The sequence below is a fragment of the Taurulus bubalis genome (assembly GCF_910589615.1).
Source record: "Taurulus bubalis genome assembly, chromosome: 16".
NCBI lineage: Eukaryota > Metazoa > Chordata > Actinopteri > Perciformes > Cottidae > Taurulus > Taurulus bubalis.
In genome coordinates, this window is record NC_136604.1 from 13012647 (window position 1) to 13029769 (window position 17123).

The 17123-nt window shown below is 40.5% G+C and overlaps 1 protein-coding gene across 1 annotated transcript in view; it reads left to right on the top strand.

Annotated features, from left to right (window-relative positions):
- gabbr2 (gamma-aminobutyric acid (GABA) B receptor, 2) overlaps positions 1-17123 on the top strand; it is a gene marked incomplete at both ends in the record, with an annotated part of 156504 nt that overhangs the window by 94934 nt on the left and 44447 nt on the right. The window contains 6 exons of the mRNA XM_079231766.1: positions 833-1075; positions 5724-5784; positions 10778-10858; positions 11755-11905; positions 12259-12391; positions 13490-13597. Of these exons, the coding sequence (XP_079087892.1) occupies positions 833-1075; positions 5724-5784; positions 10778-10858; positions 11755-11905; positions 12259-12391; positions 13490-13597 (777 nt within the window). The remainder of the gene's footprint in view (positions 1-832; positions 1076-5723; positions 5785-10777; positions 10859-11754; positions 11906-12258; positions 12392-13489; positions 13598-17123) is intronic.

Genomic DNA, 17123 nt, shown 5'->3' on the forward strand with positions numbered 1-17123 from the left:
ACCTACAACAAGTGTTTCCTGTGTCTGAATGATACAATGAAACAAGCGTACCATCTTCACAAAAAGAAACTTCCGATGCATGTTTTTAAACCAGAGATCAACCATGAGATTTATTTTTATACTGCATTACCCAGTACAGTCGCATTTATGCTAAAACAGCATTTTCAGTAACTTTCAGGGTTCCCATGCGTCCTGGAAAACCAATTTTCCAGTCATTGATCCCAGTCGCTAAAATGTATGTGCTTGCTAGCTTGTTTTGCCTGCAATGGTTTGAGGTTCGTGATTAAATTCTGGCTTGGAGCAATGGTTTCAAATGTGTGTTGAGAAAGTTGAATAATAACAAATGGGAACCCGGGGCAAAAACAATAAATGGGAGCTCAAAACACAGGCTGGATACAGGGCCTTTTTTACCTAATTGTTAGCATTGTCTCTTCAAACGCATTGTTGCTTTTTTTATGCAAAATGAACCATAACATGACATGAGATGTTTAACTTTTATAGCGGTAGCTTCACAATAGAGCAACGTACTGTACATCTGCAGGCATTGTTGCATTATATTCAGATAATTTCTAAGCATGTAAGAGACTATTTCATAGATGAGACTTCGACAGTGAGGAACATATTGGTGTATGCTGTGATCCCTGTCTGTCTAGCAAGCTAAATAACTGAAAATGTCCAGGAAAAGTCCTGGGAAATGATATCTATTGTGTGGAAAATTGGACAAAGTTACACCAATAATAGTACATTTGAAGCGATCTGACTTTAATGTCTTTTTTTTTTAAGTTAGGAGATGCACATTTTCTCTTTTTGATCTCTCTTCCCTCCCTTTCAGACCCCTAAGGACTATGAGAGAGAGTACAGCCGAGAGCTTCAGCAGAAAGGTGTGGAGGCCAGCAAGTTTCACGGCTTTGCCTACGATGGGATCTGGGTCATCGCTAAAACCTTGACTCGAGTGATGGAACTGCTCCGGGTCAAACAACGGCAGAACACCTTCCATAACTTCACTGTGGATGACCGCGAAGTGGGAAAACTGGTGCTGGACGTCATGAATGAGACCAACTTCTTTGGTGTTACAGTAAGTTAAGCAGCAAATTGCTATATTTTTAAATATGGCACAGTCTGACATGTTGGTAGTTAAAATGTTTTTTTCTTACTTCACTCACTTTCATAATGTAAACTGAGTGATCAGAGGACCCATTGTGCACTTAGTTGAGAAGCACAAACACAAGGATACTCCCCAGACACTCATGGTCTGTACATTTACATGTGTATGCAAGAAAAAGGGTTTTGTTAATATTGATTAGGCATATACGGTATAGTGAGGAAAAAGAAGAAAGACACATACATACATTCAGTACATACAAGATAAAAAGATGGTTTAAAGCCACACAATCAAAACACCATATACAATGTTAGCACTGACAAAGAAGCATCTTTTGGGGAAAAATATAACATCCCTCTGTGTCTATGCTTATAAACTATGTATGTTCTATGTTTGCAAAATCAAGAAACACATAGAGGCATTAATTACTGCTTTGTAGGCTGGAAGCTTGTTTGCAGAGAAGACTTCTTAGCCATCCTCGTCTCTGGAGGATGCCTAAAGTGGTGTAATTTGGTGCTGCAGACTCACTCCAATGCATTCAAGATTGATCCTGGTGGCTATGCTATCTACAAGCTGAGTGTGTGTGTGTGTGTGTGTGTGTGTGTGTGTGTGTGTGTGTGTGTGTGTGTGTGTGTGTGTGTCTGTATCTGCGCACGCCTGTGCATGTGCTCTCCCTGCCTATTGAGCTGTTAGAGGATCTCTCCTGCTCCTGTGTAAAGGACACTCCCATTATTTGAGGACACCATGCTGCTCCCAGTTTAGACAGCCAGTAGGCATGCAGGGCCTTACAGTAAAGCAGAACATTACTCGTATTATATTCATAACTGTTTTCAAATAAATAGCCAAAACAAATGCTAGTGAGGACAAAAGGGAGAAAGGTTGGCTACACTGTAATATTAGGGAGGTAATAAACACTGACTAATAAGTAAAGGTGAGAGACTGAAGTAAGGGTCAACACAAGAGAGAAATGGATATAGATAATATGATAGAAATACAGTATAGTTTTCAACGGAAGAAAAGAGAAGAAAAGACAAAGAACAGGCTACTGACTGGTGTTATTGTGAGTTCCTTCATGGCTAGTGTCCCTAAAGGCGTATGTATGTTGCAGCACTCTACCAAATCCTCCGGGTCGTCATTCCTCACCCCTCTGCTCTCACTGATCTCTGATCAGGACCAGCCTGACATTGAGTCTTCCCTCAGAGACTCAGGGATGCAAAGCCGTGCAGGAATTTTGATGGCCGTGGAGCATTTCCTCCACGTTTTATCTGCGTCACACACATAGATAATTAAGTCCTGTTAGGTTGTTTGGATAGACTAGCAATCTTATTCTCTCCAGTTCTTAATATTAGTATTGACTCATATTGATTCTTCAGATGTTGCCATTGGTGGTGGAATAAGTCCTTTACTTATGAGTACATTTACCACAATACCTACTTACAAGTATAAGTCCTGCATTCAGATTTAAAAAAAATAAAGTGAGTGTTCACTCTGAACGTAGCACATATATCTACCTTACTTTACATTGCACCCATGTATATTATTTTATATACATGCATAGTTACTTTTGACCTGTGGAAGCCTCATTGATGTCCCACTGTATAAATGAAAGCTTGCTGTCACAATGTAATGGTGAAGGGATGGCTGGCATAAAGGATGAAGAAATGAATCAATTGATTTGATTTTGATTTTGCACAAAAAGTAATGGGAAATGGACATAGTAGTAATTTGACAGTCAATCTGATTGCTCTTGTTTTGCTGAGGTCCTAAAAAAGCTAAATTATTCTCATAATAATGTGTTTGTTTTTGACAACCACAATCCTGATGAGAATTAAACAAAATCTGAGCAAGAACCTTGCGCATGTGGTAATCAATATGTGGTTTAAATACAGCAGCATTGCAAACATATTTAAATGCATCTTTGTACCCAAATATTTGAGATATGTTCACTATTAAAGCTGTTCTTTAAAGAGATAAATGAAATGAGATCAAAAGTGTTCCCTGTATGTAGCACACACTTAGTACATAGAAACTTCCACCCACGCATGACAAACAAAGACAGAGGAAGGCAATTTCCCATCCACACTGGATACATCTTTTATGCTATTTTCGTATTCAGATTTCAAAAGGGGCTATTACACAACTCGCTCGGTTTAATTGTGAATTTCAATGATTCCTACTGGGTTTCCAATAAAATAAATCCATGCACAGTGAAATTGCTACCTTGATTTACATGTGTGCATGCATGCTTGATAATATGGGATCATACCTTGACATGAGCCTCGTGTCTCTCCCAATGTCACGATTTTGCGCCTTGTGTTTGCTGTGTAAACACACAGATCTCATGGGACCAAACCATGTCCATTCTGCACTGATCTCAGTCCTGCTGAATTCTTAGTAGCAGCAGCAGCAGCAGCAGCAGCAGCAGCAGGAGAGTGATCATGGAGGGCTCCACAGTATTGATCTGGCTGCTGTCAGGGCCATAGAGAAAAAGGCTGACATTAGCTGGGAGAGACTTTCAGGGCACAGAGAGTGCAGATAGCTGCTAGAACCACAGGATGATGTACACTGGAATTTACCCGGGAGGGCTGCTGGGAAGAGACACAGCACATTGTGATTGGAGATGACAAGTATGTTTGTTTGTGTTGCTGTTGTGGTCAGTGGTCATTATGTTGGTATGAGTGTCCTTCTGGGTAATGGTGAGTAGCACAACCCGAGGCTTGACAGACAGCCACACTGAGGTAAAACAGAGAGAGTGTGTGTGTGTGTGTGTGTGTGTGTGTTGGGGGGGTGTTATGTCCATCTGTTTTCCACTATTAATGTGTGTGCATCACAGCTACATTCACATTAACAGGGTTTTCTAACTCAAACCCTGAATGCCTGGGGGATGCCACACCTGCAGCCCACAGACAGACATTTCATTTGACCTCGGCACACCTGTCACTGACAGTATTCTCATCTCCTCAGCCAAAGTGATACCTGGCCGCCTCCACCATCACACATACACGCACACACAGATGCACACGCACACACACATGCCTCGACACAGGGATTGCTTCATCAGCCAACATTGTGACTCAGGTCTGAACATCCTTTGAATAGTAGACAAGGGACACCTGTCTGGGTCAATACACTCCAGTGAGGTTGCCTAAGCTGCAGAGAAGCATAATACCTTGTAGAAAGAGGGCTTTACAGTAGCTTTTTATAATATTGGTCAAAGGAGTTTAATTTAATCTGTGTACAGACATTTAGTTGCAATTAAGAATATAAGAGTGAGTGCCTCTGCATACGTTTGATATTCTTTGCATATTCTCCAAACCGTGTATACACTTGAGAGAACAAATTAGGGGCTGTTAAAATAACTACACGCCATTTCAATAAGGTTTGTGTTAGCTCCACTTTTGCTGATGTAAAGGGCAATTATGGTGGCAATGTTAATGCATAGCGAGAGCATAATGAGGAAGCTAGCTACTTGGGAAGCCTTGATACATACACTCAGTCATTACAGGTTCAAGGCAAGTTCCCCTATTTTCATCCCACATTGTCTGACCCTGTTTACACACAACAGTTATCTGAATGTAATATCTAATGAGCTGAACCGAGGTGCACTGCACAGTTCTACTTACACGACTACGGGCTTAATTGCATAGCATATTGTAGGAAAGAGCAGTGTGCAACAAAATAAACGTGTTAGTGTTGAAAAGTCAGATTGACATTAGGGTGTGAAATTGTTAGCAGAGGATCTGTTGTACATCCCCAGGGTAAAGGCAGCACTGGAGGCCCGGTGTCTCAGAAGTAGCTTGTTCTGCTCACACAAATGCATCATCAGGGATAGGGCCACATGCATGCACATAAGCATAATGTGACAACATATTAAGTGCATGCACATTGACATCAAAGATGACACACAAAGACTGGGATTCAAACAGAGGGGTGGGATCCTGCTCTGCTACTTCAAAGCTTGTCATCTTTTTGAGGCAAAATTGGCTCTCCAGCTTCCTTCCCCATATTCCCCCCTCAGCTGTCTTTTAATCAGCTAATGCAAATGCTCCATCTCTAAATATATCTATATCTCTGTCTATTTCTCAATCTCTCTATCCTGCTATCTCTCTCTCTCTCTCTTCTCTCTCTCTCTCTCTCTCTCTCTCTCTCTCTCTCTCTCTCTCTCTCTCTATCTGTCTATCTATCTGTCAACCCCACTCTCACCTGTTTTGTTAGCCAGCCAGAAATATGTGAACCCAGTTAAATGTGTAATTATGAAGCAGATGGTTGGCTGAATTAATTGAACAGTCTTTGTAGATGAAGAGGGAGAAAGAGATAAAGAGACAAGGGGAAGGAGAAAATAGAACGAGAGAGAGAAAGACTGAGAATACATGGGCGAGATAAGGTGACAGAAGCCACATGGATTTGAATATGCCTTACGGTATTGCCACAAAGTTGAATTGCTTTTGTCTACTGTGTCTGCGTTTGACAGACGCTGCCTGGCTTGAAATTGCTGTCTTGTTCCTGTGGAGTTTAAATCAAAGACGTCCAATTGTTTTTCCCTATAAGGTGGTTGCTTGTTATAAAATATGTGTTTCCAATGTTTCATGTGTTATGTGTTTTGTTTTTTTCTTCTTTTTAGGGCCAAGTCATGTTTCGGAACGGAGAGAGAATGGGCACAATCAAATTTAACCAGTTTCAAGGTATGAGTGACACTAATACTACTCTATTCCTCACATTAACCTGTCTAGATTTTCTGTTCTGGTTTTGCATAGTCATTTGTGTATATTGTTTGCAAACCTTTACCTTTTGCTCAATCTATTTTGAATGAAACACATTGTTTCAAAGCATAAAGAAATTTGTTTTGCCGCCTCCGGCTATCCACACTTGCTCTTGTGACTCCACTGAGGTGAAGTTAGAATTAGTTTGGATTCCAGCTACTGCACATCTGTGTTCAATAAAACCTGCAATTGTTTCAGAAATGTTGCAGGATTACCAGAGTTTTTGGAAAGCCACTTACAATTTTTCTCAAGCCAGAAGGCTGCCACGGTTGATACACCCAGTGCCGATAATGGATCCTGACCAATACAGCTTAGGAAAAGCTTGCAGCAGAGTCATACAGTATACACAGCAAAGGGAGGCTGACGGATTTCACAGTTTTGAAGTCAAAAGCTTTGTACTCACATTTATCTCATTAGTTGTTTTTCTAGAAAGGTTAGTCATTATTCGCATGACTGCAAGGGTTGTTTGTCAGAAAAATACGAAATGTTTTAGACACTCACTTTTGTGAATAAAATCCCCACAAGTCTTTATGTAAACAGATGCCCGACTCTGTGACTGTGTGGGGGCAGGTTAGGTGAATCTAAAACTTGGAAGCATAAGGCCCATGGTGCTTTACCTGCTTGATCTCCTCCGTGGTGACGGGATGTATGTCTGGACCGTCAAGGTTTGTACACAAAAACACACTCTCTGTCCTCATAGCATCATCCTGGGGTTATTTTTGAGCCAGCAGGGCCTGCTGAGTGGGAGACTAACTAAGAGATTCCATCTTGATGCAGGGGATTCCCAGCTCCCAGGCTCCCCAGACTGTATGTAGCACACTGCATGGTGCTGTTCAGCCCTCTCTGCCTCACCATCTTATCTCCCCCAGTGCAGACGGGCTTGAGCCCTCTGGCTGCATACATCAGTGTGTGTGTGTGTGTGTGTGTGTGTGTGTGTGTGTGTGTGTGTGTGTGTGTGTGTGTGTGTGTGTGTGTGTGTGTGTGTGTGTGTGTTTATAAACATGCTGGTGTGCATGCCTCTGTTGGTGTTGGTTGCTGTTTCTGTTGCTCAGTAGCTTTGATAAAATATGAGACCACATGGTTTATATTCATTTCAATATTTGATATTCAATTAAGACAAAATGAGTACAGTAAATACATATGCAGTGTGAGAGTAAGACTTCATTCTTCGTGTCATTGTATAGTGAAATCCAAAAAACAAAAATGTATATAAGAGCAATAATAATAATAAATATAAAATAATTACACCATCAGGTGGAGATAATATATACATATTGCTACGTAGAGCGCCTTCCTGGGTCATTGAACTCAACACTTTTAAGGACTTAATGAAGAGCAAAGCCTGACTTGTTTTCTACAGGCTTATGTCAAGCTTTACTCATCATTTAATCACGTTGCTTGATAGAGGCTATGTAATGCTGCGGCTGATTTAATACGATGTCTTTGAAAGGTCTATGGATGTGTTATGTCTCCGATCTATGTACTTTTCATCAATTGAGAATATATTTGTCACCCACTCTCCTATGTGTAGTAGATCCCTATTAGAATAGTGGTGTTTTAGACATTAAATGGGCTTATATGAGGATTTTTTTGACTCTGATGAAGACGCACCCCCTCTTAAATACATTAGGTGACATAGGATTCTGTGGAAGAATAGTTAAAAACATTAGATGTCTTGTACCAGCTGCTTTTCTTTGACCTGGATGGAAAACGGCACGAGGTCAAGAAAGATGTGAGAGAGGACGAACAAAAAGGCAGTCGCAGTACTCGAATCCGACTGTAAGCCGACTAAGCGAAAGAGTTTGTTTTTTGTTTTGAAGCAACTTTATTTATAGCGCATAGGAAATGAGTACAGTGACTAACTCAATACTGTACAATTCAAGTGAGTCTAAGATCAGAAATCAGAAATTCATCCATGGTGTACAATTAAACAGTAACGGTGGCTATATATATATATATATATATATATAGAGAGAGAGAGAGAGAGAGAGAGAGAGAGAGAGAGACTTACGTGTTCGGGCTCGATTTTTCTGGTGAATTTTTTCAGCCTTTGCCTGAATCATCGCCACGTATCTCTCCCTCAACCAAATCCTTCCCTATGCTACATCTATCTCTCACAATCGTCTTATAGCTTTATTACACCTCCTCCATCCCTCCTTAACCTTCACTCCATCCCTTCTGCCTCACTTGTCAAGGGTTGTGAATGCGTCACCTTTTTGACACACAAGAGCCTGAGCTGGTTGGAGAGGAGAGGAGGGACAGCCCCAGCTTGAATATTTCAAAAGGCAGTGATCCTCAACATGACCCTATCATCTGCCCTCAGAGTCTGATCCTCCATTTCCCCGTGTCAGGCATTCTTAGTCAGGGGCCTCAATGGCTTGTATTCCCTCTCTCATGAGGATAAGAGATAGCTCGCTACCAGAGGTCTTGAGCACAGTCGCGGTCCTTCTGAGTACAGATTTTAAATCAATGTGAGGGTGAATAAGAAAACATGGCTTTTGTCATTCTGTCAGAAGAGAAGAGGTTCATTGATACATATATGGTGAGGGTAAAAGGTGAAGAGGTTTTGGATATTAGAGATACATGATTGGATTTACTTCTAACAACCCTCAAGTAAGAATTCATTTCCTGCTTTTCTATCATCTTCTACACTACAGGAATTTTAACTAGCAACACCCTTACTGTCAGTTTACCTCCAGGCGTCTTAGTCTTCTCACGGCCTTTTCAATTTAAATAGCTCACAAGAAAATCAGTGAACTGTACAGCCAATATTTTTAAATGAAGCAGCCTTTTTATTCATATTGTAACTTTACAGATCTGACATGAAACAAAATAAAATCATGAACTTGATCAAAGACCAACTAATGTGAGAAGAATATAAAATAACTCTAAATTAATTTAATCACATTTACTAACACTTCTACAAAGACGGGTCATAATGTGTTGATAAAAGATTTCAGCATTATAAAAGAGTTATACTGCAAATGAGTTCTGGCAATCAACACTTTTATATTTTAGTGTTCATACCAGCATGAGCCTCTGCTCCAAAGAGGACAAGTTATCTGAGCTTTAGTAGCAGCTGCATCAGTAAAAAAAACTCTTAATATATTTAGCATGCCAATAACCAGACACATTTACTCAAATACTGTGCTTACGTAGTAACGTGTATTTTAATGGAGTATTTGCATTTTTTGCTACTGTATACTTTTATTCCACTCCATTGAGTATTTACATGTGGGATTGGTTAAAAAATAAACTACAGTGACCATGTTAATCGTAAAGAAGGAAGGAACCCAGTGCAATATCGTAGCTCATTTATGTTTTTTTTAACAAAAATATAGTTTATTGCACAGAGGCATAAGCAGTATGGGTCTTATATTTTCAAATATTTTGTCATGAGTATATTATGTCCGGAAACTAAAAGTTGTCTCACGTCCAGTTAACAAATTTCACTGATTTTTACAGATATTTAAAATGACTAATCCAACAAAAAATTGTGAAATGCCTTTGCACAGGCTGAGCGACAGGTTAAGTATTGCAGGCCCGCTGCCGCCATGAATATTCCCTGTGGGGATAGAGTGCTGGGATAGTATTTGGGCATCTCAAAGGAAGAGTGCTGTTTTTCAATCCCTTCTACTGTTGAGATCCTAACAAAGGACGTGGTCAAGGCAAACATGGTTATTGATCCTCGGTCGGCTCTCAGAAGTTTTGAGATGTACAAATCCTGATTGTGTATACAGCACGTGACATTTACTGTTCTGAAATTGTTACTCACAGCCTGTCTAATATTTCCAACATCTACTGATGCTTTGATGCCAGAATTTGAGATCAAATGAGGTGATTCACAGAGAGGAGAAGGGGAACGCGGTGCCCTGTGATGCTGCATAAGGTGATGCTATCTGTCATTTTCCTTGTCAAGGACAACGCTGCTGAGGAGTTCAATGGGCCTCTAACAGGGATAACAGGGAGAAGCAGAGACAGATTTGTGCATGCACACCAGAAGGGCATGCAGGTTGTTTGTTGTGCGTACAGAAAAATAATCAGAATAATTTGTCCCCTCTTCCCATCCTTTCCTCCCTGGTGCACACTCTTAGCGAGTAATCTTCATGAGGGAAGAAGAGTGAAGGCCCAGGCTTGTCCAACAGGGTCATGCTTCCTTCAGTATTACACCTGAGGGACTCATAATTGTGTCTAAAAGAGAGAACGCTAAATCCTGAAATAGCTGCGTTTATCCAGAACACCACAGAGACGGTGGTGTTTGCAGTCTGGGATGTACAGAGGTTTACAATCCCTTGACTGTATCTGGAGATACTTATGTCAATGTATATTGAAATATAAAAACGTAGTTGATGACAGATTAATTTGCCTTTATTCATTATTTTCCACCACATACATTGAAGATTCGTATCATTGAAATCTGCTCTTGCTTGTTTAAAACAGCTTAGCTTGTTTCTATGATTCCTATCCTGATGCACTTTAGGTTTCCTTGAGGTGAAATAAATAAACAGGAAGACTTTTTCCTGTGTCTATTAAGATTTATCTGAAATCTACAAATTGAGGATCTTAATCTTAATCTAAATGAGCGCTGTAAAATTATATGTAAGGGGTATTTTGTTTTACTAATAATAGGTTCAGGTGGATCTCACTGTGATTTGAGGCTCGCTAACCACAGCGCCAAAGTGTTTAAATCAGATGTACTTGTAGGTAGCCTCTGTTATATTTTCACTCGATACAGGTTATTGGGACTACATTTAAAAACCATTCAGGCTGCCTCCTGAGATATTTTACATGACTTGCTGGAAAACCAAGCAAGAAAACTCCTAAATTGGTGGAACCATTAAGCCAATCATTTAAGTCAGTTTAAGTACACATATTTATTGTAATGTCTTCCTATGCGTGTGTGTTTATTTAACAGAGGGCCAGGAGGTGAAGGTAGGAGAGTACAACGCAATTGCTGATGTCCTGGACCTCATCAACAACTCCATAAGGTTCCAAGGTATGAAGAACATAGCTATGGGTGTTGGTGCGTACATTTGTGTGTGACTGTGTCCGCGTAGTCTCAGGGATGTAAAATTCACTGAAGAAAAAAGTGTCCTGATGCATCTAATATGTGTATATATATATATATATATATATATATATATATATATATATATATATATATATATATATATATATATATATATATATGTTGAAGGCCATTTACTTACCTGCTCAGCACTTTCCTCTGTCGCTCACTTGAACCCAAACTATTTCCAAAACAAATACACACATAGAGACATAGAGACATACTCAGACTCCACCGCCACTCCGTTAGGGACTCGCAATTCTCCTTTAACACTCTAAACTGTCCTCCATCAGCTAAATTATTTACCGGTCCATTTTTCACTCCTCCCACGTTGGCCTGTGTTGCCATACTTAATAATTTGTTTAATTCCCCTGGCTATTCCCCCCTTCACCACCCTCACACTTTTTCTCCATCTTGTCGGCATTGCCCCACATAAAGAAACTCTAGGACAGTACCATGATGCTTGTTTCCACATCCCTGACCACAATAAGTGGAGATGTGTAAGATGATGCCGATCGATTGGCACACTGGTGGGAGAAAAATAGAGCAAAAGATAAGAAAGTGCAGTGTCTAACCACAACAACTTGACTTTGGTGCATTGAGATACATCCACTCAACTAGGGGTAACTGAGGACCAGGAAATTGGTTTCAAATCACTAGATGTCTGCTGCAGTGACACTATTTTGTGGTTGAACGAAAAAAGATTTGAAGGAGGCAGGTCAAATTGAAGAGAGAACCCTCTCTGGAGAAGGAGAAATCCACAGAAATCCACGGTTTTCGATATTTTCACCCTGAAACAAATCCTTCTTGCATCTTCTTCACAGGAGTAGAGCCTCCCAAGGATCGTACGTTTGTGCGTCTGCAGCGGCGCCACATCAACTTACCCCTATACAGCATCCTGTCTACCATCACTATACTGGGCATGCTCATGGGAGGGACCTTTCTGTTCTTCAACATTAAGAACCGCAACCACAGGTCAGCATTCAGGATTGGTGAAGCCCCAGCTATAAGAGTATTAGGATGGAGGGAGGGGTCAGATGAAGGCTTGCGAGTGAAGATGAAATAGATAAACGTACGGTGGAGCGGGAAAGTAAATGAGGGATTGGTGTTAAGGGAGAAAGAAGTTTGATTGAAAATAGAGAAGAAACCCAGCAAACTGAATGGTATTGAAGTAAAAGAATGATGAAGCATGAGAATCCCTGATTATTATTTCACGTTTCACTCTCTTCAATACCTAAATATCATTCTGAAGTATTACTGGTGAATAGGATATCTTCTATTTTATTCTATTTTAATGCTTTCTAATCTAACCATCTGTTCTCTCCCAGACTAATCAAGATGTCCAGTCCCTACATGAACAACCTGATCATCCTCGGAGGCATGCTCTCCTACGCCTCTATCTTCCTGTTTGGCCTGGATGGAGGTTTCGTCTCTGACAAAGAGTTTGAGACCCTCTGCACTGTGAGTTCCCTCAACACTTATACACTAATACAGAAAAATACAGAAAATAATTAATAGAAGTTGAAGTGAGCTCCAAGTCTTATCTAATTGAACCTTGTTCATTGGCGAACAAAATAGTTCTGTACATGAGCTAAAATATCTTAAATACTGCTAAAACATGCACGATGTGACCGGGCATGAGTGAAAACAGAGTGACTCTCTCTCTCTGGCTTTCTAGCTAGCGTGGAGCACATTAAATGTCTCCCCCCAGGTAGCATTACTATGTAACTATGTAGATGCTGGATTAATTAAAGAGTTTTGATTACAGTGATAACCGGTTTCCCCTGAGATACCACCTTCCAGACACAAAGACACACACACACATGCACACCAGTGTAATGTGAGGCAGGGCACGTCTCAAGCTGCCACCACCTGGATGAAGCTTTGCTGCAGAGCCAAAACAGAGTATGTCACTTCAGACAAGCTTCTACAGCAAAGGCCCACAGAGGTTGATCCATTCCTCACCAATCAATATGTGCTGGTCTCCTTGAGAATGAACGGTGTAATTGTTTTTTTGCTGTCTTCTTTACCCAGTGCTCTGTCCCTGCCTGGCTTTATTGCTCTCTCTAGGTATTTTAGTGAATGGCAGGTGAAGAGAGTCAGGTGTAACTGTGTGAAGGGTTTACAATAGTTGTGGTGCAGAAAGGCACACACAGATATGCACATAAAAACAAACCTGTACACATGCAGCATTCGAACATAGAAGCACAGAAGCACTCTGTAGCTATTTATAGTCTTTATTCAAATTCTAAAATTTTAAAACACGTCAGCAGTGTCCTTTGTGCGGAAGCACTAAGAGGTCTACGTTTTGTTTCTCATCAAGATGAAATGCTCTTAGGAGTGTGACAGCTTCCATGGTCCAGGACGTTCTCCCAAAGCTCCACACTTAGGGAGGAAAAATTAATTTGACAGCTTCGTATTTTTAGAAGGCTTCACAATGCTATTTTAAATGAACATCTTGAGAAAAATGCAAATACCTGTCAGATCAGATGTTGTTTTAAGCCTTGATCACCAGTTTAAGACATAACACAATTATGTTTGTCCCTGTTGTTCTGATAGGTTCGGACATGGATCCTCATTGTTGGATACACAACAGCTTTTGGTGCCATGTTTGCCAAGACCTGGAGGGTGCACGCCATCTTCAAGAATGCGAAGATGAAGAAGAAGGTATTGAAATATATTATACATATTATGATATGTACATGAGAGTGATTCAAAGCTCACTTAAAGTAGTTATATTTATAGTCGAAATTAATCATTTTATTGATCAAATTACGACACACATGGCTCAAAGATTAGTACTTGTACTTTGTATGCCTCCACTCAGCTACAGCTGAGAGGCATTATGTTTTTGGGTTGTCCGATGGTCCATCTGTCCATTCGTACGTACCTATTCTCGTAAACGTGATATCTCTGTTGGGCCTTCACCATGTGGTTGGAACAAAGGGAGTTGGGCCTACATGGTTCAACAGCCTGATTTGGGTTTAACAACACTAAACCCCACCAGATGTTAAAATCTCACCAAGGTGGGACCCCATGCGATTCCGTTTGCATTAAAGGGGGGCGCAACATTGATGCTTTTAAGAAAACCTCGGAATAGTTCTACATTTGCTGGTTGAACAAAAGACTGTTTTGGATCCCCAACTTCAACCTGCAGAAGGGAGATTCACATTCTTCAGAGGAAGAGAAGGATACTTTTTACGACCCGCTCTCTTCCATTCAAGTCGACATGTGCCGCTCATAAGGCATGATCATTTTAAAAACTACATCCGTCATGTTTGTAGTTTTCAGAATAATCAGAATTGTTTATTTGCCAAGTACGTTGCACATACAAGGAATTTGAAGATAGAATAGAATAAAACAATACAAAAAAAACAATAAACATAGTGTAAACATAATCGAAAAACAGGTATATATTATAAAATAAAATATATACTTTTCTATCCCTTTCGCCATTTTGTTTGTAGTCTCAAGTGTCATGATCCCTCATGAGATCACTTTTTTTTTTTGATCTTGCTGCTTCCCCCTGCCACATGATTGTTTGTTGATTTTAGATCTTGAGACTTAAATTATAGTTTGGTTATTGGACCCTGATCTCAGGTTTGTGCCCCGTTATTAATAAAATGTGTTATTAATTGTATTGATATTCATAGTTGTATTAATGTCAATAATTCAGTTGAATCCTGCCCGATCACAACTTCTCAGAATTTCTTCATGTTTGGCAAAAACGTCCACTTGGATTCAAGGATGAACTAATTCGATTTTGGTGGTCGGACGTTAAAGATCAAGGTCACTCATGTTCACCCCATTCTTGTGAACGCCATGAGGGAATTTCTGGAAATTTGGCACAAATGGCCACCTGGTCTAAAGGATGAAATTATTAGATGTTGCTGGTCAATGTAACCCCACAAAACATTTGTAAAATCTTTTCTGGTTGAATCTGGTTCTGTACCTTTTTTATTATTTATTATTACACCATTTACATCTGTTGGATAAGATACAAGTTCATAAAACCCCAACCATCTCCATTAAACATGTAGACCTGACAGTCTTATTTAGGAAGCTTATCATTGCCCACTGTGTGTGGGTGCTTGTATTCACACTCGTGCTTTTAAACAAATACTCTGAAAGATTGGCAGCCCCTGGCACCTGCTTTTAGAATCTTCTCTGATTCAGAAAACGATTCAGAAATACAAATGGCATTTTAAACATCTGACACAATCTGTTTTACTGGCCTAGTTATATAAAGTGGTGCCGAGCTCACTGAGTGTTGTAACTGTGCTTGGCCTTTTTGTATTTATAGATCTTGCTCTCCCCTCTCTTTGTCTCTCTCCCACTTTCTCTCCCTCACCCTCTTGCATATTGGAGGAAGTGTGGGTGGCCTGCCAGAGAGAGAGCAGGAAGAGAGGGAGGAAAGAGGGATGGATCTAAGAATCAGAGAGGTTGGAGGGATTGGCAGGAGGGAGGGTGGAGAGACAGACGGAGGAAGGCAAAGCAGGGCAGAACAAGAGACAAGACAAACAACGTGGCATAAAATGGTAAAAGAATGTAGGTTGGACACAGTGAAAAGAAAAGGGGAAAGCTGGAAAAAGAGAATATATGAAGATAAAGATAATCCAGATTACAGGTTACAAGACAAGGAGCCATGACCGAGTTACGCTTTCCCTGTTTCCACTGCAATTCAGCGATGGTTCAGGGAATGATCACCTGACATTTTTTCCAAAAGAATGACACTTGACCCGGCCTTATTTTATTTTGTTCATTGTCTTATTGAGAGTTGAGAAAAACTAAATAATTTGCCTCCCCAAGCTCTCTAGCTATGCCCTAACCCTTCATAACCAATTACAATGGTTCACATCCGCCTCTCCCACCCTTCTCCCCTTGCTAACAGAGGCAAAACCAATGTTTCTTCAGAAGCGGCATTTGCCCCTCCTGCATATTTCGGCCCTTAAACCTCAAGATGTAATCTTTGCTGGTTCATGCCCTGGGTCTGTTTGCAGGACACACAGACGTATCACACTTCCTCCACACTGATTGAGTGCAGGTTGCTTTAGCTTCGGAATAGTGATAGTTGCTGTTGTTGCCCTGACATCTCTGTCAATTCCTGTCAGGGGAGGGACAAGCCCAAGTGTTAGCCATCTTTTCTTCAAACAGTGGGGCTGGAACTGCATTCCTCGCTCCTTCTCCCAGTCTACCCTCTACCTTTTTTCGGGGAGTGCACAGATTGTAAATCAGGGGTGTCTTCGATAAGGGTTCCACTCGGTGGGCTACGGCCGGCACTCCTTCACTTCTTAAAGCACTCTGTTGGGGGGGGGGGACTGTCAATCAATGTCCTCCTTCTCCAAATACACACACCACAGACACAGATAAACATACACACTTTCAAAACACAACCTTTTACCCCAAGGCCCCTGTAGCAGCTATTTGTCAGTCTGCCTATCTTGGTGAGTACTCCTTTGTGATATATTGCTGGATGTGCATCCACATACACACACACACACATGCACACCCGCAAGCACGCATGCACACACGCACACACACACATAGGGCAAAGCTAACCAAACACCCATTAGCTCATTACACGTGCCTGCAATCACACACACACATATGTACACACGTTCACTTCAGTTAAGGTAGTCTAAAAATAACATAATGTCAACCCACTTCCTGGATCTTGTTTATAAGTAGTAGTATACTGTTATTACAGTGCCCTACGGTTTGGCTACAGCCTTTTAACTTGATGTATGTTACAGTATTACAGCAGACATAGCTAGCCCCTGGCCTTGTTGGTTTACACTACACAGTAGATGGGGATTTCTATTCAATCATTTCAGTTAAAAAAATATTATACATGTAGTTGAGCGTGAAAGTTCATTCTTGCCCTCAAGGAGATTCTATATTCTATATTCAGTCATTTCAGTATCATGTGCATGTTCGTTTTTAATTATTCTGTGTATTTCTGAATCAAATCTATCAGTAGACACAAATACACAGAAACCAACTGATATGTATTGAGTGCCAGTATTACGGGGGAAAGAAAACCGAACATAACACTTCAGGTAATTTAGAGTCATTACATAGTTTGTCTAGCAGACTCAGTTGGCAGAGTAACATATCACAGTTGAACAGATGGCGGTGCTTTTTCTTTTGTAAATTTTCCGAAAATATTTGAAATTTTGGATATCTTTGTCAC